Source organism: Phodopus roborovskii, unplaced genomic scaffold, assembly GCF_943737965.1.
Source record: "Phodopus roborovskii unplaced genomic scaffold, PHOROB, whole genome shotgun sequence".
Lineage (NCBI taxonomy): Eukaryota > Metazoa > Chordata > Mammalia > Rodentia > Cricetidae > Phodopus > Phodopus roborovskii.
Genome location: NW_026126645.1, coordinates 7,487,501 through 7,511,917, shown reverse-complemented (window position 1 = coordinate 7,511,917; position 24,417 = coordinate 7,487,501). Strand labels below are relative to the sequence as shown.

The 24,417-nt window shown below is 49.9% G+C and overlaps 1 protein-coding gene across 2 annotated transcripts in view; it reads left to right on the top strand.

Moving 5' to 3' along the window:
• The first annotated feature begins 4,731 nt into the window (after positions 1-4,731).
• Plekhm2 (pleckstrin homology and RUN domain containing M2) overlaps positions 4,732-24,417 on the top strand; it is a 35,204-nt gene continuing 15,518 nt past the window's right edge. For both annotated transcript variants that reach the window (XM_051173741.1, XM_051173740.1), the window contains exons 1-4: positions 4,732-4,884; positions 22,946-23,052; positions 23,263-23,372; positions 23,834-23,933. In XM_051173741.1, the coding sequence (XP_051029698.1) occupies positions 4,825-4,884; positions 22,946-23,052; positions 23,263-23,372; positions 23,834-23,933 (377 nt within the window). In that variant the 5' untranslated portion in view covers positions 4,732-4,824. The remainder of the gene's footprint in view (positions 4,885-22,945; positions 23,053-23,262; positions 23,373-23,833; positions 23,934-24,417) is intronic.

The window sequence follows — 24,417 nt, the reverse complement described above, 5'->3', positions numbered from 1 at the left end:
GTAATTCCTCCAAACACAAACAAATTGTCTAGAGTCAGGGAGAAAGGGAAGAATTTGTCTCCTCCCCCCTCCCCTCTCTCTCTCTCTCTCTGGTTTTTCCAGACAGGTTTTCTCTGTATTGCTTTGGAGCCTGTCCTGGAACTCCCTCTGTAGACCAGGCTGGCCTGGAACTCACAGAGATCTGCCTGCCTTTGCTTCCCAAGTGCTGGGATTAAAGGCAGGCACTACCAACGCCGGGCTTCATCTCTCTTTTATTAATTTTATTTATATAGATGGATATTTTATCTGTATCCTGCTACTCAAGGAGGCCAGAGGGCTTACCAATGTTGTAAGCCGCCATGCAGATGCTGAAAACTGAACCCATGCTCTCAATAACTGAGCTATCTCTTTTTTTTTTTTTTTTTTTTTTTTTTTGAAACAGCGTCTTGCTTCTCCCAGGTAAGCCTCCAGCTTGTAGTTGAGGATGACCTTGAACCTGACTTTCCGCCTGTACTTCCCCAGTACCAGAATACAGGCTTGTGCTGCTACACCTGGCTGTGAAATCCTTTATTCTGTGACATTGGTTTGGAAACCAGGGCAAATGTCCTGCCTGAGGCCCTGACATGAATCAGCACAGGCTTTTGGTTTCTTGATGCTTTTGACTCAGAGTCTCATGAGCGTGTCACGTGACAGGGAAGTGTTGTATAATAAAAGAATGGCTTCCCACGTCCAGCTTTATAACTCCCAGCGGTGGGACTCCTGTGTTTCCCAGAGTCACTATTCTTTTTATGTTTATTTTTTTAATCTTTAGTTTTATGTGTATGAATGTGTTGCCCGTGTGTATGTCTCGAAAAACAAACCAACCACAACAACAAAAAAAGACAAGGTCTCACTATGTGATCCTAGATGGCCTAGAACTCCCTATGTAGACTAGGTTGACCTTGAACTCCTAGAGATCCATCTGCCTCTGCCTCCCTAGTGTTGGAATTCAAGGTGTGGGCAACCACAACTGGTTTGGGTTTTGTTTTTTTTTGTTGTTGTTGTTGTTTAATTACTTGTGTATATGGAGGTCTGAAGAGGGTACCAGACCTCCTAGAGCTGGGGTTACAGGTCATTGTAAGCCAATAGGGATGCTGGAAACAAAATTCCATGTACTCTATAAACACAGCAAACATTCCTAACTATGGAGCCATCTCTCCAGCCCAAAGCCTTGATTCACTCCTACCGCCATACAAATCAGATGTGCTGGCACATGCCTGCCATTTCAGCCCCTGGGACTTCTACTTTAACCGTAGAAGTTAAAGTATTCCTCAGCAGCAGAGAGTTCAAGGAGAGCCTGGGCTATGTGAAATACTCTTTCAAAATCAAAGGGGCTGGGGAGTTGAGGACTGGCTCAATCTGCAGTTAGCAAAGCACTTGCCTGTGTAAGGACATTGTCCTTCCTCAGTCCCAGGCATTGTGATACATTCTAATTCCATAGTTGGGGAGGCAGAAGCAATTTAGACTAATTGGTGAGTGTCAGGCCAATGAGAGAGCCTGTCTCAAAGGAGGGGTGGATAGTGTTCCTAAGAACAACATGGTAAACTGTCCTATGGTGCGTGCCACACGCACGCACGCACGCACAAGCGCAGAAACAGAATCTGTCCAGAGTCCAAAACACGAAGAGACATTTGTTGGAATACGGTGCTGAGCAGGTCACTCGATGTTCAGCAGCATGGAATAACTACATACTATACTTTTGGTCTGAGTGGCTCTCGAGTCACGCCTGTGTCTCACAGGTTGGGGCCTGTAGGCACCCTGGAGTCATTCTTTCAGGCTGATCTTCTTTATCCTTGACACAAACACCTCTGGGCATCTGTCTCTTTTATCATTTACGGAATGTGTCCTCTGCCCTCAATCTTTTCTTTACCTGGGCAACAAATGCAACCCTGATCCCCAACTGTTTTGCCCTCCACCCCGTACCATGGTGACTCTTATTTTCCTGAGTCCAATACAAATTTAAAACTCCCTGGCTTCAGTTGCTGTAGAGACTTGACTTTTCTCCATAAAGGGTAGGAGAAGCCCTTAGGGTGGCCTGCTAGAACAATCCACAAAAACAAAAAATGGGTCCTAGGTTCAGAAAAACATCCCGAGAGATTCCTGGAGTCTTAGTCTAGATTCTATGGGAAACACCTGTTTCAAGTTGATCCTGGTGGTGTGTGTCTCAGTACTTAGAATCTGAGGCAGGAGGATCAAGGTCAGACAGAGCTAGGGTCAGACCCTGGCTCAAAAACTAATACTGGATCTAGTGGTGTGGTTGTACACACCTTTAATCAAAGCACTGGAGAAGCAGAGGAAGTCAGTGTTCAGGCCAGCCAGGGCCACAGAATGAGACTTCTCTCAAAAAAAAAAAAAACCACAAGCAGAACAAAGCAAAAACAGCACTGATATTATAGGCATGGCCTAATGTTTTTGCTTGAGCTTTTGTTGTTTTGTTTTATGTGTTTGCTTGTTTTGAGGCAGGGTCTCATATAGCCCAGGCTGGCCTACAACTCACCTCACAATGTAGCTAGGAATGGCTTGCAACTCCTGATCTTCCTGCCTCCACTTCCTAAGGGTTTCGATAACAGGCGTGTGCTGCCTGGCTAACACTTTGTTTCAACATGATTAGTACTGTGGACTCTGCCCCCCCTAGCCCCAAGTGGTAAGGAATGTGGGAACCCCAGATTTCCTTCCCGTTTTCAGAGTCAATTTTGTTCCCTTCTCTACTCCTAGGGAACAAAACTGTAACACTGCCACCATCTTTGGGCTCTCTTTGGAGGTCAGGGACAGGTTGGGGTCCTCTAGTCATGGGCTGTAGAATTAATGCTCCAAGATGACATTAGGGATGAGTTAGCCTGAGCTATACTACTGAAAACTAGGAAGCCAGAAGTGAGAGTTTTGGTGTCTAAAGAATGGATTTATCATTCTGTGAGGGTATGTTTATTTGGGGACCAAACTTAGAGAAATGAGCCCGGTAGGAGACAGAACCCAGGTGTAGAGCTGGTGAGTTTGGGGCAGGGTATGTTCATCCCTTGAGTTGTTCTGGGTCTCAGGCTGATTCGTAGTAAGATAGGGTGTGGGTGTCTTAGTTACTTTTCTATTGCTGTGATGAAACACCATGACAAAAGGGTTTATTTGGCTTACATATCCTGAATTACACAGTCCACTGAGGGAAGCCAAGGCAGGAATTCAAACAGGGACCTGGAGGCAGGAGCTGATGCAGATACCAAGGAAGAATGCTGCCGCTGGCTTACTTCTCCCACGGTTTGCTCAGCCTGCTTTCCTATGAAACCTAGGACCACCAGCCCAGGGATGGCACCACCCATCATAGGCTGGGCCCTCCCCACCAATCACTAATTAAGAACATGCCCTATGGCTTGCCTACAGCCATCTTATGGAGGCCTTTTCTTAACTGAAGTCCCCTCCTCTCAGATGACTCTAGCTTGTGTCCCTGTGTTGAGTTGACATAAAACTGGCCAGGACAGAAGGTATGAATGAAGTCTGCTCGTGAAAAGGGTTTGTTTTGGAGGTAGGAGAGTCACCAGGGATTTGCAATGGCCTGAAGTTTGAGGGCGATGGAGTGTTGGGAAGGATGGAGGATTTTGCTTTGGAGTCAGGGCCAAGTTTGGGTGTTGGAGTCTCTAAGCCATCCAAACACCCTGAACCCTGAACCCCTGGAGGGGTTGGGAAGAGTTGGTAGGTGTCCCTGAGTAGCCAGGCCTTGTCTCCAAGAATCTTTCAAGTATGCGGGCTTGTCTGGGTCCCCTATGGGCAAGGGTGAGGAATGCCAGATTTGGAATGAGGGAGCGGGCACTGTACTGTCTGTGCTGGTCCTGAGTGGGAGGGAGGGGGTGAGAGCCAGGAGGGAGTGGTCTCTCTCTAATGAGTTGTGCGGGTTTTCCAGGCCTGTGCAGGGCCCTGTTGGGGGATGGCGGAGGATAACGCGGTGTCTCTGAGAAGTTGGGAGGGGGCCCGGGGTCTGCGAGGTCCGTTGAGGTCCGTGATCTCAAGTCCCGAGGTCTAGGGGAGTTGTGCGGGAGTGAGTGGGGGCAGGGACACGGTGTTTGAGGGCCAAGTCTCAGCGGTGCCGGTTCTGCGTCGCGGGTCTGTGAGTCCCCGGGTCTATGAGATTCCGGGTCTATAAGTTCCCGGGTCTATGCGTCCCGGGTCTATGCGTTCCGGGTCTGTGAGTCCCCGGATCTGAGTCCCGGGTCTGTGAGTCTCCGGGTCTGAGTCCCGGGTCTAAGCGTCCCGGGTCCGTGAGTCCCCGGGTCTGTGAGGTCCCGGATCTGTGAGTTCCCGGGTCTGTGAGGTCCCGGATCTGTGAGTCCCGGGTCTATGCGTCCCGGATCTGTGAGTTCCCGGGTCTGTGCGTCCCGGGTCTATGCGGTCCCGCGTCTGTGTGGTCCGGGCTGTGTGAGTCCCCGCGTCTGCGTGGCCCCGTCTGAGTCCCCGCGACTCCGGATCTCCGAGTCCCCGAGTGTAGGATCTCCCAGGTCCCCGCAGGCCCCGGTCCCCGCCGGCCCGGGTCTCGGAGGAGGCGTGCCCGCCCGGTCCCCGCCGTCCCTCCCGGCCGGTGCTGGCGCCGCCCCGCCTGACATCAGTTCCTGCCGCCGCGCACAGCCCGCGTCTCCTTCCCGGCTCCGCGCTCGGGAGGCGGCGGCGGCGGCAGCGGAGCGAGGCCCGGGCAAGGCGAGGCGAGGGCGGCGGGCGCCGGGGCCCGCGGCCGGCACGACGGAGCCCCCGCACGGCCGGCGGCAGCGGTTGGCGGCGGCCCCGGGCGCCCGGCGCGGGAAGCGGCGACGGGGCGGCGGCGGCAGCGCCATGGAGCCGCGGGAGGTGAAGGACCGAATCCTGGAGAACATCTCTCTGTCGGTGAAGAAGGTGAGGGGCCTCCTTCGGCCCGGGACCCTCCCCGGCCCCCGTCGCTTGGCCCCCGGCTTGCCTCTGTGGCTGGGGTCCCGGGTCACCGTCCTCCCGGCGACCCCGAGCCCTGCAGGGGGAGCGGGCGGCTCCCAGGAGCGTCGTGGCCTCTGAGCTATTTTTAAAAAACAAAGTTGAGGTCAGCGTCCTCGGAACTCCCCGGTGCTCGATTCGGCCTTGCCTTCCCGAGAGGGGCCGGTGACACCTCGGGAAGGCTCCGGGGAGGACCCGGCACAGAGAGCATCCCTAAGGAATCCACTGCATCCATCCTTCCTCAGGTCAAAGGCTAAGGAGCAGCATTCGCTGGTCACCTCAGCTGTGCCCGGCTGCAGCCTGGAGTCCTGGGGAGTACCCAAGACTTTCTACTCCAGGATGGCAGTTTAGAAAAAGCTGATTGCAGAGTTCTGATCGAGGACCCGAAGCGCCTAGGATTGTATTTTTTGATAGTGGGCCGCGGACAGAGCGACACTAGGATGCTTTGCTTACGTCTGGGCTTGTGCCTGTTGGTCACTGCCCCAATTCCTGGTAGAAATGACTACCTCTCAAGGGCATGCACATGGATGAGGAGACAGGCCAGCCTCACAAGGTTGGGTGTGGTGATGCGTGTCTGTCATCCCAGCACTCAGGAGGCCAAAGCAGAATCCTGAGGTCCAGGCTAGCCTGGGCTACATCCTGAGACCCTGTCTCAAAAACAAAAAAAGTAGGAGTAGGAACCACAAACCAAAAAAGGTCCCAGGCTAGGTGGTAGAATTCATATTCTCAGAAAAGCTACATGGGCAATCAGAATGGGTTTATGTCTGTCTGTGTAGTTTTTACTATTTGAACTCTAGCCTTGCCTAATTTGAAAAGATTTAACTAGCGTTTCTTTTCTGCTCTTTTTAAAAAATTATATTTTATTTGTTCTGTGTATGGGTACATGTGTATATATATATATATATATATATATATATATATATATATATATATATATGGGTGCTATGGGTGGCCACATGCCAGGTGGGAGAGTCCGTCAGAGGACGACTTTTGAGAAGTGGTTCTCTTCTACCATGTGAGTTCCAGGAATCAAACTTGGGTTGTCAGTCTTGGTAGCAAGCGCCTTTACCCATTGAGCCATCTCTTTGGGCCTCTTCTTGCTTATCTTATCTTTTCTTTCTTTCTTTAAATAGTCTCACTATGTAGACCAGGCTGGCCTCAAATTCACCTCCCAAGTGCTGGAATTAAAAGTGCACACCACTATGCATGTCCTCCTTTTAGGTTCTTTTAACTTCTAGATGGGTATAGTGACACATGCCATTGTCCAGCACTTGGGAGGCAGAGGCAGAGCCAGGCCACTTTCTATATGAGTTTGAGGTCAGCTTGGTCTACATATTTCTTGTCTTGGAAATAAAAAAAGTAATAGAAAGATTCTGCTTATAGAAAGTCTTACTCTGAGGCAGGGCATTAGTCAGAGCCACTGAGTTTGAAGGCAGCTGGAGCGGTGCAGTGATATTCTATCTCAGAACAACAAGGAAAGAGTTAAGCTCCAGCAGGAGACACCGAGGCCACAGGCTAGCCTCATCTGTTCTCTAAGAAGCAGCCATGGCAGGCCCGCCAGGCCTGGTAAGATGGTGTAGCCGGTAAAAGCACTTGCAAGCCTGAGCTGGTATGCAAACGGGAAGGCCTGGGTTCAATCCCCAGAACTCATGATGAAAAAAGAGGGTTAAATTAAATATATATATATATTTATTTATTTATTTATTTCTGGGGAGATAGCTGGGTGGCTAAAAGCACTGGCAGTGTGTCCAGAGGACCTGAGTTGGGATCCCACACCCACATTGGGTAGCTCATTACTGCCTGTGACTCTGGTTCCACAGGACCCAACCCCCTCTTCTGTCTTTCTCAGGCACCTGCACTGTGTGTACATACCCACACACAGAGACACACATTGATAAAAATAATGAAATAATTTAAGCAACAACTCTGGCCTTCCAAAAGACTCTGTATTGGTTGAGAGCGAGAGGCCTTGACAAAGTGGTAGACTTCTCAGAGAGAGAGAGAAGTATGCGCTAGAAGGAACTTCTTCCCCCAAAGTGGGACCCCTCAGGTGGTCTGCTGAGGACAACAGGAATTGGGCCAATCTCAAAAGTATCAAGGGCTCTGCTAGATGTGGCTAGAGTGTGCACCCTGGAAAAGCCATACAGCCTGGCACACAGGCCAGAGGTGCACAGACCTAGGCCCAGCTCTGGATCCGGGATTTGTCGTTGGGCATAAGGACCCTGGCAGACAGTGGAGCTTCTGCTGACCTCACCAATCAGACTCTGCTAGTCATGCTATAATGGGAACTCAGTTCCATGAAAAAATGCAATGTGTGGTAGGCAATTCTCAACACAATGCCTGCCACACACTTAGGCTGAAATATTTGTAGCTTTTCCTTGTCTTTTTCCCCCTGTGGTGGAGCTGGAATGCAGGGCCTTGTACACGCTCTATAAGCTCTCTACCATGACCGCAGCCCTTTTTAATTTTATTATTTTATTTTGCCTTGTATTTTTTAGATAGCCCAGGCTGACAAAAAAAAAAAAAACGACCTCTGAGGACTTTTGATCTCCCCCTCCCCATTGCAAGTGCTGGAATTACAGGCAAGCCTCACCACACCCTGCTTCTGTGGGTTGCTGGGTATTGAACCCAGGACCTCTGGATGCTGGGCAGATGCTCCACCCACTGAGCTGTATCCTGAGTGTTCCTTTTTTACTTTTCTGAGACAGGCTCTAACTAAATTGCCCAGGCTGCTCTTGAACTTGTGTTCTCTTGCCTTAGCCTCCAAAATAGATACAATTATAGACCTGGGGCACCATAACCTGCTTCCTGTAAACTTCCTGTAAAAGGATCAGGTGATGAATATTTTTAAGCTGCTTAGTCTTCTCTGAGATTACCCAATTCTTTTTTGCTCCAAAGCAACCAACTTAGGGGTGAGGCTGCATTTCAGTAACCCTTTATAAAAATAGGTAGGCTACATTCTGGCCTACAGGCAGTAGTTTATATACAGACATGAGGGTATACCCAAAAAAGTCCCTGTCAAGGTGGGCTGGGGAGCATTTTCAGAGAAATGATGTGACCAGGCCTGTAGCAGCCCAGTGAGCATTGAGCACCGTCTTTACGTTATGTGGGGTGAATGGGGTGAATGGGGCAGCATGAGTCATGTGGTTGTGAAGCATATTCAGTTTCATGCGCACCTTCCCTTGGTCCTCGCCCTAGGCCAGCAGTTCACAACTTACGGTCGCACCACTCACAGGGGTCACATGGTAGATATTTCCATTATGATTCATAACAGCAGCAAAATTATCTATGAAATAGCAATGACAATACTTTTATGGTTAGTGGTCAGCACGCCGTGCGTGAGGAACTGTATGAAAGGGTCGCAGCGTTAGGAAGGTTGAGAACCACTGTCCTAAGCCCTAGGAAGGCCACATGGGGCAGGGATAATGTCCATCCATCTGGAAGCAACCTTATAGTAGAAGATGAGGAGTATTTAGTCAGTTTACCTAAGCCCATTTCAGATTCTGTCCAGTGCTGCATGGGCCTAAGGCAGAGTGTGATGAAGGCTCAGAGGTGGCTAGCTTCAGCAAGGATAGCTCCTGAAGGAGAAAAGAAAGAATTATCCTAAGGAAACAGTAAGAGAGACAGGATGTCTGTCACTCTGTAGCCTGAGCTGGCCTCGGACTGTATCCTAGGAGGCCAGCGTCCTGTAACAGCACCTCCCTGGCATCACAGGCTTATGACTCTGTGCTAAGTAACATGTTCTGAAGACACATATATGCAGCACACACATACCCCATATGTACCACACTACACACATGCACCATACCTACCTACCACACATACATACCATGTAAACAAGCATCACAGGCACATGTACCCCACATACAGGAACCACACACATGCCACACACTACATGCATCACACATGCATGCACCACACTCATGCTACATGCACCACCCCACACACATGCACCATACACACCTGAAAGCACAGAAGTGAACTGGTAGCTCAGTGGTAGGCTACTTGCCTAGCACACATAAAGTCCTGGACTGGACCCCCAGAACTATGTGGGTGGGGGGGAGGTGGGCACACCTTTAATCCCAACACTAGGAGGTAAAAGCAGGAGGATCCAAAATTCAAGATCATCCTTGGCTACATAAAGAGTTCTGAGCCAGCCTGGGCTACATGGGACTCTGTCTCAAAAAAACTAAACAAGACCCCCCCCCCAAAAAAAAATCAACAATAAAAACACATAAATACTCAGCAGTAGGAAGGCTAGGGCAGAAGGACTGCCATGAAATTAAGACTAGCTTAGACCTGCCTTCAAAATTATCTTTATGATTAGTGTTTTTAATAATAATAACGCCACAGACATCTCAAGTATGCAACGAAAAGTAACCATCCTGTGTCTCCTCCTTAAACAGGGTAAACAAATTCATAAGACATTGATAGTAAGGCAGTGGCTGCTTGTCTGGCCGGCTTCTTCACCTGCTTGGTTTAAGGTAGACTCTATCTCCTGCTAAATAAGGCTCAGAGACAGCCTGTTTCCAGCACGTGGACCCCATCGGCCGGAAGCCCCTCCCCCAGGCCCCATCAGCCCTAGGCCTCCCCAAGCAGCTATTGGCCAGAGGCCCCCTCTAACCCCATGGGGTCTGGATTCAGCTGTGTGCTGCTGCCTCAGAGGCTGCCCAGGAGAGTGAGCTTTCCCCTGATTTTTGAGACAGGGCTCTACATTGCCCTGGCTGTCCTAGAACTCACTATGTAGATCAGGCTAGCCTTGAACTCACAGAGATCCACCTGTGCTGGGATTAAAGGCGTGTGCCTTTTTTCAACTCCTTCAGATAGCTCCGCCCTGCTAGGGCCTGTCGCTTTAGATCAATAGTTTTGTTCTGTCTGCTTCCAGGGAAAATGTTCTAAAAACCCCCGAGTGAAGAGTAAAATAACATAATAACCATGCACACATTTTCCAAAGCGAGTGCTTCCCTTTCCCTTCTGCTTAATTGTGGCTCTGGCCATGGCTTTTTCTCTTTGGTTGCAGAAGAGGCTGTGAAAGGACTCAAGGCCCCCAGCCAGGAATTGCATAGTGTGTGCACAGGCTCTGACCCTGTAGGTCACCCCACAGAGGCCCAGGAACAGATGTGAGACAAGTGTTGCCTGCTTTTCCTTAGCCCTGCCCATTCCGCTTGCAATATACTTCTCTTTTTATGCAATCCTTCTCTGACATCAGGTTTCTATTTGAAGCCGCGTGACATTGTGGTCCTTCCCACCCCGTCAGAGAACACTTGAGGCCTTGTCCATCCTGGGCTTGGCTCTAGCTTAGAGCCATTCACATTGAGAGACCTGCTCCTGGGTAGAGAAACCGCCACCTGCTGGCAATAGTGGGCTCCGTGGCGGACCAAGGCTGACACTCAGGAGTTGGGTGGCTCCCTGGGGACTCTGTGATTCCCCTTCTAAATTCATCTATTGGAGCCCAGTGTGAAAGAAGGTCATGGAGAAACTGAAACTCTGCTGTTAGCTGTCAAAGGTTAGGTTGAGCGGTGCACTGAGTGGGGGGGGGGGTGCAGTGGTCAAGACACCCAGATAAGAGCTGAGTGTGACTGTTGCCAGGAGGAGAAGGCTGGCTCTGCTAGGTAGCTCATCTCCTGGAGTGCTTGTCCCTGCGGGTAGACTGTCCCCCTGGAGTGCCTGTCTCCGCCTCACGGTTCATCACCATGGTGTGTTGCTGTGAAAACTTCGTAGCCACAGGAAATGCTGAATACATAATTCTCCCAGGTGGCCTCTCTGGTTGGCAATGGAGCTCCCCCGTGTGGTGGTTGGAACCTGCCCTGCAGTGTGGATAGAATGAATAGCCCTTGCCTGGAACTGGCCTCCTGGTCCAGCCTAGGCAGCAGTCCTGGCTGCCTCCTGTGTGAATATACTGAGCTCCCATGTGAGGCGGGAGAGTAATGAGGTCTCAGGCAGAGGCTGGAAGTTCACTGGTTTGTTGGTTTCACCTGGGGACCTGAGCGAGTCCCTGTCCTCTAGCCAGGTGGCCCTGCTTCAGTCTTCTCCATCCTCTGTATCTGTGATTCATCTTCTCCCCTTGCGTGAATATTAAACCCTGCAGGAGCACACAAGGAAGAATGCGTCTGCTTCCTATAGTCTGTCTCCCCAGACGGCTGTTTCATAGTGGGAACTCAAACATTCCAAGTAACGCATTGGCGGGGGGAGGGGGGAGAACAAGGAAGGGAGCGTGCACATTTGAAACACACTGGATGCCCACCTTGGTATTTGGAAGTCATAGGTCACTGGTCAGTTTTAGCTTTTTTTCTTAGATGGTCTCATGAAGTCCATGTTGGCCTTGAGCACACTATGTAGCCAAGGATGATTTTGAACTTCTGACCCCCCTGTTGCCACATGGAGCACCTCACTGGTTTTATGTGTTCTGGGGGTGGAACCCAAGGCTTTGTGCACTAGGCAAGCTCCCTGCCCACTGAGCCACATCCCCCAGCCTCACTCAAGCTCTTTGTTTTGGGTGTTGGGAGACTGCTGAGCCTTGAAGCATCCAAACTCGCTGAGAGGAAGAGGAGATCACAGCTGGACTCCCCACGTTTAACCACTCAGAGCTAGCTCCTATCCACGCCTGTCCTGTCAGTAACACCACACGCTGCTGCCTGTCTGACGGTAGGGAGGGTAGGCTCAGGGAGACTGCATCCAAAGCCATTAATCTCAGAAAGAGCAGGGTTAGCCTAGGAACCGCTTTGCTGGCCCCCGTTATTTCCCGTTTCTCCATGATGTCCGCCTTAAAGTGATAACCATGTCTCTGTAGGTCGGTCTTTTTAATGCTTATGGGTTCCATCATGACACTAATATGTGTGCATCATTATACTTTGCTCACGTTTGTCCCCTTCCCATGGGTTAACCTTGTGGGCTGGCCCTCTATGAATGATGCGTGTTTGATGTATCTGTTGAGTGACTGCTGTCTGCCCAGTGCTCTTGCCATTGCTAGGAATCAGCAGTGAGCAAATCCTGGGACACAGGGTTGCAGTGTGTGGAGGGGGGGAGGTGCCTGTCGAGGAGGGTCAGTCAGTAAAGTGCAGGAGGACTGGCGTTTAATTACCAGGACCCACTTTAAAAAGCCGCCCATAGTGGACCATGCTTGTAATCACACTGGTGAGGTGGTGGCAGCAGGATTCCTGGGACTTGATGGCTAGCCAGCCTAGCCCATCCAGTGAATTCCAGGCCAACTGTGAGACCTTAGCTCCAAAAACCCAAAGTCGACCTCGTTCCTGAGGAACTGACATTAGAGGCAGTCCCTTGATCCACACACACATAAAAAAATAAGTCTTTTGTCTGTTTTGGTGTTTTTTTTTTTTTTTTTGAGACAGGGTTTCTCGGTGTAGCCTTGGTTGTCCTGGAGCTCACTCAGTAGACCAGGCTGGCCTTGAATTCATAGAAATCTGCCTGCCTCTGCCTCTCAAGTGCTGGGATTAAAGGCATGCTGGTGCTGGGAACCTAACTCAGGTCCTGGTAGAGAAGCCAGTGCTCTTTTGTCTTTTTTGGGGGGGCAGGGTTGAAACAGGGTTTCCCTGTGTATCCCTGGCTGTCCTGGAACTCACTCCATAGACCAGGCTGGCCTTAAACTCACAGAGATCCACCTGCCTCTGCCTCCTGAGTACTGGGATTAAAGGCATGTGCCAAGGAGCCTTAATTTTGCCAACACTGACTCAAGGACATTGCAGGCCATGGCAAACAGACTCTTTAGGACACCTCGAGGACTCAGGGAGTGACTGCCCCACAGAGACATCAGCTCAGGGACAGGAACGTCATGCCCATGAGGAGAAGGGACTGGCCACGTGTACATCTCAGGGTCTCACATTGGTTCTCATGCGGGGTGATTTTTGTGCTTTCTAGTTTCATGGGCCGTTGTTACTGGTTTCACTGGGAGTCTGTTCCAGGGTAAGGTGCAGTGGTACCTTTGGGTAGAGACCGTAAAACCAAGAGACAGAGTCAGAAGTTGGCAGGTGTTGGTGGAGCTGCAGACAGCTGGGACCTGTAAGCTCATGCTGTCAAGGAAGGAAGAAACTAGAACTTTCCCAGCACTGTGGTTCAAGTTACTGAGCCCCTCGAAACCTGCGCTTCATCTCTGATGGGATGGAAGCAGGGGGAGCCACCTCTGTGGTCTCAGCACATGTGGCCAGTGGTATGGGAAGTGCTTTTCTGTAGCTGGAGTTTCTTTCCAGTCTGGGCTCACAGCCGATTAACCCCAAATAAGCACACACAGACATATTAATTATAAACTGTTTGGCCAATGGCTCGGGCTTCTTATTGGCTAGCTCTCTCTTAATTATTAACCCATTTCTATTAATCTAAGTATTTCCACGTGGTCTTATCTTACTGGAGAAGGGTCTGAACCTGTTACTCCTTCCTCTGCTACATGGCGTCTCCTGGTGGTTTCTCTCTGCCTTCCTTTCTCCAGAATCCTCCTAGTCTGGTAGCCCTGCCTATTCTTTTTACCTGGGTACTGGCCAATCAGTGTTTTATTCATCAACCAATAAGAGAAACATCCCCATCACTTTTCCTTTCATCAGCCTTAAAATGAGGGTTCTGGTCCAGCGGTTATTTTTCTGACTTCCGGCGTGTTTGTGCTTTGCTTGCTGCCACACTGACCCCTGCTCTCTGGGTCTCTCTCCCTCCACATGCCATCCTGCACAGGGCATTCTTAATGAGGCCGTGGGAAAGTGCTGATGGTCAGATGGTTGCCTTAGAAACACTTGGATGTTGGAGCATCCGGTCCTGACTAGTGCCCTGCTGGGGAGTCTACCCTGCTGGCAGTGGTAGTTTGCTCCTTGGACCACGTGACACAGACATTATTGTTCTCAAGGAGCTTCATGGGACTCCGGATGCAGCTCAATTGACAGAATGCCTGCTTAGCATGCACAAGGCTTGGGTTGTGATTGCCAACATGGCATAAAACCAGGCATGATGTGGGACACCTCAAACTTCAGCACTTAGGAAGCCAAGGCAGGAGGACCGAAAATTCAAGCTCATCCTTGGCTACATAGCTGCCTGGACTACTTGAGGTCCTCTCTCATTAAAAGAAGCTTCATTTAAAAACTCCAACTTAGGCCGGGCGGTGGTGGCACACTCGTGAGGCAGAGGCAGGAGGATCTCTGTGAGTTTGAGACCAGCCTGGTCTACAAACCCTGTCTCAAAAGACCAAAACCAAACAAAGAAAAACAAAACAAAACAAAAAACCCCTCCAGCCTGACCAGGTCACAAGGAAAAAGGTCACATGCCCCCATCTTTGCACTGGACTATTTATGATCTTACACAGCCACCTATGAGTTCTCTATTAAGAACCAGTCCAGGAGGGTTGCCCAGTGCCTGTCATGGGACTCAGTGTTATCGTAAGTCAGCTGTCTATAGGAGAGGTCTCCGAACTGAGAGTGGAACCCGCCCTGATCAGAATGCTCTGGCTCAGACAGCTCAGACAGCTCTTGGCTCTGTTGTGAGTGCTACCCACGGTTTCCCTGAAGTCACAGGGCTACTGTAGTCATGTGATTACCAGTCTCCCCAGGGTGCTTAAGGAGTGCATCTTCCTGGCTTTAAGGGAGTCTAGGATGAACTAAACAAGCTCTCCCTGGGCCTGATATCTGAACACACACCCCAAAAGGGAAGACAGAATATCAGCTTAGCCAATCCAGGGTGTGGTCTGGGAACAGGCTGCCTTAAAAAGGGCTGCTTTACAAAATATTCAGTCCCTCTTTGGTCTAGCTGATCTTGCTTCTTTGGTATTGTTTTATTTATGTGGGTCTATGTGAGTGTGTGCCGTTTGTGTACTGGAGCCTGCAGAGGCCAGAATAGTGAGGTTGGCTCCCCTGGAGCTGGAGTGACAGACAACTGTGAGTCACCTGATGTGGGTTCTGTGAATTGAACCCAGGTCCTCTGGAAGAGCAGTCAGTGCTCTTAGCTACCCGGCCATCTCTCCAGCCCCTCGTCTTGATGCTTTTCAGTTTCTCCTGATGGGAACTTTCTCACCCTCCTGTAGTCAAGCACCAGGCCCACCTGTGTCCCTCACAGGAGGCCAGGATGGAGCTGTCTTTCTTGTTCCACCTGTCCTTCATCCTTCTAGCAAAACTGGTCAAAGGAGTTTTTGGTATTTGCTGTCTCCTGTTCTTTGGTTCCCTCCCTTCCTCTCTGCCTTTTCTCTCAGCTGTCTTATTTTCCCATTATTACGAACATATTTCTAGTCATCCATAGCAACTTCAGTGTACATTGCTTGTAGACAATTCTTGTTCCCACAGGAGCCGATACCACCATTACCTCCTTTATAAAACTTTGTGATAATAGCCAGGGTGGTAGCGCACGCCTTTAACCCCAGCACTCAGGGAGGCAGAGACAGGTGGATCTCTGTGAGTTTGAGGCCAGCCTGGCCTACAGAGTTCCAGGACAACCATGTCTTGGGGGAAAATAGTAATGAATTTCCTCAATGTCATCAGGGCTGGGTTGTAGCTCAGTTTGTAAAGAGCATGAAGTCCTGGGTCCCATCTCCAGAACCGCATGAACCAAGAGTAACCAGGCCTGTAATCTCAGCACATGGGAGTTGGCAGTAGGAGGATCAGAAGTTTAAGGTTATCCTGGGCTACACTGAAAGTTGAAGGCCAGCCTGGACTACAAGAGACCTTGACTCAAAACAGAAAGTTGAAGAATCTGCTGGGTTTCAATTTCCAATTATTGCAGTCCTTTAAATAATGCCTTGTTGACTCAAAACATGTTCAATGGAACATCCCTACCCCTAACCCCAGGGCCATTCATCAAGGTTCCTATCACATCATTTTAGATCCTTGGCCACTGTGACCCAGGTAAGCCATGGTGCCCTCTCTCTGCAAATTCTTTCCCATGGCTTCTGCAGCATGTACTACATGATCTGACTCTCAGCCACCCTACTGACCTCATCTTGTGTTACCCACCATGTCAGCCACTGGGCTGCAGCCATATTGGATTGCCTTGTGGTTGTCCTGCCTTGGGACCTTGCATCTGCTCTTGTCCCAGCATGCTGACCGTGCATGGAATTTCCTGGGGATGCTAAAAGAAGGGTAGTGTCTGGTCCATCTACAGACTCTGCTGCGTTGGCCCAGAAAGCGGCCTGAGCATCATTGTATTTCTCAAGTAATTCAAGTGCCTCTGTGGAGCCCCTAGTCAAAGGGTGGTACCCCCTGGGCAGTACTCAGAGGACCTTTCCCTGACCTCAGCATCCAGCATGGCTGTCTGTGCATCTCAGCCCATTTCCCCAGCACTTCCTGGACAGCTCCCCTTTCATGTCTCGTGGCAGAGTGCCATCTAACCTATAATGGCTGGGACCAGAAAACCTAGAATTGCCATCACTTCCTTTTTCTCATACGTAGCATCTCGTCCTTTGATGAACCCCTGGACACAATTTTCAGCTCCTTCCTCAGTCTTACCCCTTCTCACTTCCTCCAACACCATAGCTACCTGGTGCTGCTACCCTGGTTCTCCCTTCCGGCCAAGCTCTCCACCTCCAGTTTGGATTCTACAGTCTGGACATGCCATACAGTAGCCTGTGACACACACCTGATCAAGTCATCTTCTGGTGCTCAAGCCTTTAGCAGCTTTGCATCCAACTGGAAATGAAGTCTGAAGCCCTCACGTGGCCTGTCTGTGACCTGGCCCTCAGCTGCCTTTGAGGCCTCATCTCTTACCTCTCCCATCCTTACTCCCTGAGCTCAGCCTCATCCACTCGCATCCTCAGTCCCCAAGCTCAGCCACATCAGCCTCACAGTTGTGCATGCCTTGGGCGGGACCTTTGCCCGTTCTGAGACACAAACACTCATCCCCTACAAACCTCAGTGATCATCCTTGGAGGGATTGTCCCTGGCCCAGAACAGACCACAGGCCATGCCCTTCTACGCTTTAAAATAATACTTATCTCCAATGCTATATCGAATGTGTAGTTGCATATAGTTTATCTCTAGTACCAGAAGGTAAATGTTACAAATGCCAGGACTTTGTAGATTTCTGTGAAGAATGGCATCCGAGGCCAGGGACGTATTCCGTGTAATGTAATTGTTTAGCATGCACAGATCCCTGGCTTTGAGCCCCAGACTGCTATACTGAGCTGGGGGGGGGGTGGATTTCATATCTATACATATGAGGTAGTTAGTGTAGGCAGTTTCTCTACCTCCTGATCCTGCAGCCCCGTTTAGTCCCATATAAACACACAGAAGTTTATATTAATTATAAACTATTTGGGCAATGGCTCAGGTTTCTTATTGGCTAGCTCTCTCTTAATTATTATCCCATTTCTACTAAACTATGTATTGCTAGGAGGCTGTGGCTTACCCATAATGCTCTGGCATGATACTCCTTCGGTGGCTACATGGCATCTCCCTGGCCACTCTGCGATACTCTTCTCAGCCTTCTCCTCGTCTGGTAGTCCTGCCTGTATTTCCTGCCTGGCTATATCCTGCCTGACCATTGACCGAAACAGCTTTATCCATCAACCAATAAGAGAAACATATTCGCAGCATACAGAAGGACATCCCCCATCACAGTAGTGTTTAGTGAACTATATGACTCCTGAAGACTTGAACCGCCCACTTCTGGCCTCTGCTGAACTGACCTTAGGAGACACTGCTCCTGTCACAGCCCAGCTGTCACAGTGTGTTCTTGCTTCCACCTTTCACAAGACCTTAAGCCATGGGCCAGCATCATTTTCTACACAGAGCCACATAGGCCTTTCAGGCAGTTTAGCCTCCACTGTCTGCTGAATTCTGTCACTGTGACACCAAGGCAGCGTAGATAACAAACACAGAATTGTGTGTCCTGCCAACTCTGCCCAGAGGACACCCTCTGATCAGCAGGGTGAGTTCTCCCCAGAAGTGGGGTGCTCCTCTGTGAGACTCAGGGGACACAAGGAGGGAGAGTCACAGTGATTTCCAACAGATCTCCAGCCGTCATCTACAGGCTTTAAGATTTACTTGTTTTTATTTTGCATGTGTGAGTGTTTTGCCTACATGTATGTATGTGCACCACATGTGTGCCCGGCGCTCATGAAGGCCAGAAGAGAGCGCTAGGTCCCCCGGAACTGGAGTTACAGCTGGTCAGGAGCCGCTGAGGGGTGCTGGGAACTGAGCCCAGGTCCTCTGCAAGATCAGTGAGTGCTCCTGACCCCTGAGCTATCTCTCCTGGCCTGCTGTGAATGTTTAAATTCTGGTTGGGAGGCACTGAGTTTTTCTTTCTTGGGCTCTTAAACTACATTAGAAAAGAATTGTTTGCTTGCTTTGTGTTGGTTTTTGAGGTAAGGGCTGCCTGTGTAGTCTAGGTTATCCTCAAATTTTCATTCCTGGGCTGGAGAGATAGCTCAGTGGTTAAGAGCCCTAGCTGTGCTTCTAGAGGTTCTGGTTCAATTCCCAGCAACCACATCATGGTTCACAACCATCTGTAATGAGATCTGATGCCCTCTTCTGGCCTGCATGCATACGTGCAGACAGAACGCTCAGTACACTGTACATGATAAATAAATAAATAAATATTTTTAAGAAGTATCTCATTCCTGCCCGAGTCTCCAGAGTGCTGGGATAACAGTGTGTGTCACCACACCTGGTAACTATGACATTTGTTCAGGGACTTTGAACCCAAGTGTGATTAAAATACTTATGTTTAAAATCTGACTGCCAGTTACTAGCTATGTGGCCTCAGTTATGGTGTTACTTTGATGATTAAATTGTGTCCCTGAGTGTCATCAGCACATCAGCATCATGCTGCCGCTCACACTTGTAAAGTGTTTATGAGGCCTTTTTTTTTTTTTTTTTTTTTTTTTTTTTTTGAGGCAGGGTTTCTCGGTTTCTCTGTTTTCACAGCTAGCCTGGAACTCACTACATAGACCAGGCTGGCCTTGAACTCACAAGATCCTATTGCTTCTGCCTCCACAGTGCTGGGATTAAGGGGATGATTTACCACTGCCTGGAAGCCTTTAGGAAACCAAGCTTGAAGCAGCTGGATAACCCACCCATGCTCACGCAGTGAGAATAGAGCTGGCATGTAGACCACACCTGTCCAGGACCCATGCTCTAACGCACTCTGCTACCTTACTCGTGCATATAAAAAGCGCTCAATTATTCGATGAATTTGATTATAACTGGCATTAGCACTATCGGCAGATATCGACAACAACCAGAGAGCCATTTGGGAGAAAAGATGCCAACTGTATTTCCGGGCTGTTCATTATATCCTGTCTGCTGGTTGCATCTGAAGCCCGTATCCCCTGTTTGCTCTCCTGGTCCTGCAGCTGTGGGATGTGGTTGCCAGCTGCCTCTCCTGGCTCACAGAGAGCACTTGCGATGTTTGTTTGCCTTTGTGCCTGCTTTGCTGGCTGGCTCTCAGCATATGTATGAGCTTGAGCTGTTGACGCAGCTCCTTGAGCTCTTCTATCATTGGCTCTGGGCGTTCTTCTTCCTGCTCTTCTCAAGCTGTGCCTGGTCATAGCATGGGCCCCAGACTGTCCCCCTTCAGATCACAGAAATTCTAAATCAGCCTAAGGGAGCTGAGGAGAGGCTCAGCTGGTGAAGTGCCTGCCTTGCAAGCATGAGGACCCAAGTGCTGATTCCAAGACCCCCATAAAAGCTGGACATGGTAACTCCCATCGGCACTACAGAGCTAGTGGGGCAGAGTTAGGCAGATCTCTGGAGCCCACTGACAGCTAACTTAGCCAATTGGTAAACCCTTGGTTCAGAGACTGTCTTTAAACAGAGTGGCACAGGCCTTTAATCCCAGCACTTGGGAGGCAGAGGCAGGTGGCTCTCTGAGTTTGAGACCAGCCTGGTCTGCATATCAAGTTTCAGGGCAGGTAAGGCTACATAGCAAGACCCTGTTTCAAGTCTAAAGAAATAATTGTCAATCTCTGCCCTTCTTCCCAAGCACACACATATACCATGCACACACATACATCACATATACCATGCACACACACATACCATGCACACACACATACCATGCACACACACATACCATGTACACACACATACCATGCACACACGTATACCATGCACACACATACATCACATATACCATGCACACACACATACCATGCACACACACATACCATGCACACACATGTGGTGATGGTTTTCATTTTAACTGTCAGTATGACAAAATCTACAATGAGTTTCAACATGACATTTCAAAATTGGCCTGTCAGCATATCTAGAGGATTATCTTGATTATGTTAACAGACATGGGAAGAGCCAGCTCACTGTGGACAGTGCCAGTCCTTATGTGGGGGGGGGCAGCTGAGCTATGTAAGTATAAGGAGGGGACTAAGCTCAAACTAACACACACACATTCCTTCCTCTCTGCCTGTGATTGTGGTGAATATGATATGCCAAGTTCCTGCTGCCTTGGGTTCCCCTACCATGAAGGATGGTGACCCTAAGATAAACCCTTTCTTCCTAATTTATCACAGCAACAGAAATGAAACTAGGACATGTGCACGCAAGTTAAAAAAATTTTAAAGAAAGAGTGGAGAGTAGGAACCACTGCTAATATAAGAGTTACTGCAAACAGCGGTGTATATTTAGCCATATGCAACGCCATTGGTAGGACTGAAAATTCATTACTGTTCATCATCTCAGCGAATGTGTATTTGCCAATTGTTGCTCACCAGCTATGCCGAGCCTCTTGCATGCCTTTTATTATGTGATTCCCTAAGCCAGCAGCAGCCAGCAGGACAGTCTGCCGTGATGGCAGCGACAGGCATCTGACCTGTCCAGGACAGAGCTGCTTGCCTCGGGTGGCTGCTGGCCACTTGAATTATGGCTGGTGCTACTTTCTGTTCCATTTAAGTTAGCTTAAATTTTGTTTTGTTTTTAAGATGAGCAGTATGTCTGGTGCTGGGAATCAAGCTCAGACCGTGTGCATGCTAAATGCAGCCACATTGCAACCCCTTGACTTTATTTAACTTCATGCAACCACATCAGGCTAGCAGGTACTGGGCCAGACAGCTCAGCTGCAAAAAGTCCCTTTAATTCATTTTGGAGGAAAAGAAATGAGTCGGAGTCAAGTAGCTTTCTGAGGGTGTGATGTTATGCGGCATGTCAGACTTAACACTCTTGCTTCCTGCCTCAGTCCTCTGCGCCATCGTGGTATCCTTTCCTACTCTTATCATTATGGTTTTTACTTATTTTGTATGTATGTGGAGGGGGGTTTACATGTGCTATGGCCGAGGATTGAACTCAGGTCATCGGGCTTGGTAGCAAGCCCTGTGATGCTGAGCCATCTCACTGGCCGTGTGTGTGTGTGTGTGTGTGTGTGTGTGTGTGTGTGTGTGTGTGTTTGTGTTTTAATGGTTTCATGGTGGCAGATTGCTCTCTGAGTCATGATACCCTGTAGATTTGCACTCACCCTGGTATGTGCAGGACATATCTAAAGACAGCTGTCGAGATATAAAAGGAGAGCGAATGAGGGTGGAGCCTGTGTCCCTGGGTAGGAAGACTAGATCTGTGAGACAACATCTCTCGATGTGAACAGTCTCTGGGTTCAGCATGGTTCTATTATAAACCCAAGATTGGGGTGAGGGCGGCTGGAGAAATGGCTTAGTGGTTAAGAGTAATGGCTGCTCTTCCAGAGGACCCGGGTTCAGTTCCCAGCACCCATGTGGTGGTTCACAGCTATCTGTAACTTTAGTCCCAGGGGATCCGATGTCTTCGTCTCTTGAACACGAGACATAAGTGTGGTGCACAGACATACATATAGACATATAAATTAATTCAGACACATAAAATAAATAATACAAAATTTTAAATCGCCAGTTGAGAATCATTTAAAACAGCCATTGCCAATGTGCCGTGCTGCATTGTGGGTTTAGTCCGTCTGACTGCTCTAGAAGGCTTTCTTCCTTCTGCTCCTTCTGCCCGCATGAGAAGTGGGCAGACCCTTCAGGACTGAATTCTGTCCCGTCAGCCAGGCTGCAGGGCTTGCTTCGGGTCGGAGAGAAGAGACTGTTTTTGTTGTGGGAGTTGAATGGTTGGCCTCACTTCAAGAGCACATGCTCCCTGGTGTGGCTGACCCATCTCAGCTGCTGCAGCCGTCTCCATCACTGTTTCCAGAGAACACTTGAGAATACAGTTGTCCCAGGAGCTTAAACCCTACCCCAGTACTCAGGGATCTGTGCTCTGTTCTTGCATTTTCCATCTGGGCCACTGGAACGGTGACAGGAATGGAGGGTCCTGATCTGGTTGCATAGAACTCGGTCTGAGAATCCAAGCCTCCTTGCCCTAATTTGACAAAGCTCGTCCTCCTGAATCAGCCTGGTGGGCTGAGGGTACTTCAGGGTACCTCATCTGTGACCTCAACCTTCTCCCCTTCCCTCTTCCTCCTCCCCTCCCTCCCTCTCCATTTCCCCTTCCCTTTTTTTGCCCTTCTCTCCAGCCCAGGGAACAGTGTCTTTCTTGGCATAGGGTTTGACATGAACCTGGCACACACCTAGATCTGGCCAGGTTCCTCAGGCGAATTCAATGCCCATGTCAGCCTCTGGCAGGAAGGCATCAGAGCAGATGATCTGGTTTATCAGACCTCAGTGTGTACAGAGAACAGCTCCAGGAGGCCCACGCTTTAAATAAATGATTTTTTGTAGAGGGCTGATTGGTAATCTTTTTGAAATGCCTTCAGGTATTACCAACAGGCTGTGTGTGTGTGTGTGTGTGTGTGTGTGTGTGTGTGTGTGTTTACCTGTGTAAGTTTGACTTACACGGATATCACCGTGTGGGGCCCAGGCAGCAAGTGCAGCCTATGGCCCTGCCCCAAAGCTTAGTACCACCGACACTCTTGCAAGCTGGGCTTCCCTCACCAGCACAGGGCTGTCTATGCGGAGTCCCTCCTCAGAGCCCTTGCCCTCTGGAAACTCCTGGGCAAGGTCAGCATTCAACAGGGCAGTTGGAAGCCAACTCACCTGGCCATCACAGCATGCTGTCTGCCTGCAGCTCTCTGTAGCAGCATTATCCTCTTTCAGCTGCAGAGCTACTTTGCAGCGTGTGAAGATGAGACCCCTGCTATCCGGAACCATGACAAGGTCCTGCAACGCCTGTGTGAGCACCTGGACCACGCCCTGCTGTACGGGTGAGTGCAGGCTGCTCTTGGGGCTGATGGAGCCAGGCCTAGGGGACCCAGATGCCCCCCACAGAGACATTCCTGTTCTTGTCTGTCTCCGTTCTTTGTCATCTTACCAGAGGAGTCTTGCTCAGACTGGCTACAGTAAAGCCCCTGGGGCAGGGATGGTTGCCTGAGGCAGCCCTCCCTAGTTCCAGCCCTGCTGTCCTGTCCTTGCAGATTGCAGGACCTTTCGTCCGGCTACTGGGTGCTCGTGGTCCATTTCACCCGCAGAGAGGCCATCAAGCATATCGAGGTGCTACAGCATGTGGCCACCAACCTGGGGCGCAGTGAGTAGAACCAGGGGCTAGCTATGCTCTCCCTGTGTAGGGAGCTTGGGTCCAGCCCAGGTCAGCCTGAGGCAGCTCTCTGCCTTGTAGTGTCAAGTGGCAGTGGGTGTTCACATGCCACCGCCTTCCACAAAGCCTCATTTTCCCCATGCACGTGACCGTCTGTGGGTGTCACTGGCGAAGTGAAGGGGAACATGATCCACAAGAAAACTGGACTCCAAGAGTCCTAGGCCGAGCCCATGGGATGTTAGCCTGAAGGATTGGGCCAGCATCCTCGAATATCTCAAAAAGTCATTCAAAAAGGCCACCACCGTGCCTTCTGCGCTCTGGCTGACTTTCCTGTTGACCACAAGCTAAGGCCTGACCTGAAGGCTGTTGGGCTGCCTAGTTCCTCACACACCTTTGTTTGGCTAATGAAAAGCAGCTGCCCAGTAGCTGAGTTAGCCTTGCTTTCTCTGCAGGCCGCGCCTGGCTCTACCTGGCTCTCAATGAGAACTCCTTGGAGAGCTACCTGCGGCTATTCCAGGAGAACATGGGTCTGCTGCAGAAGTACTATGTCAGGTGGGTGTCTGGAACTCTCTTGTTTCTTGCTGGGCCCGGAGCTTCCTAAACCTCAACCCAAAGCCTTCTGTCACATAGAGAACAGAGGCTTAGCTTGATATCACACACCAAGGGCCTGACAGTGATGGCAGAGAGCCTGCCCCAGAGTCTTGCGGGCAGTCTGGCTGCTTCCTCCAGGAGTAATCAGAGTCCCAGCTGGGCTCTAAGAACAGTCTGGTGTCTGCCCTGACCTCAGGCTGACCAAATGCCCAACGTTTGCCTTCTCCTTTGCTGGGGACACTTCAGGGACAGAGTGTTCCTAGCAACCACTGAGAGGCTGATAAGACTTATGCTCCAAGCCCATCTCTGGAGACACTGGCAAGCTTCACAGCCAGCAGGAACAGGAGAAACTGGAGGAGAGAAGCGGGGAATGACTGAATAAGCTGGGTGCCCTCCAGGGATGGGCTGGCCTGCATCCAATTTCAACACTGTCGACTTTCTGGTG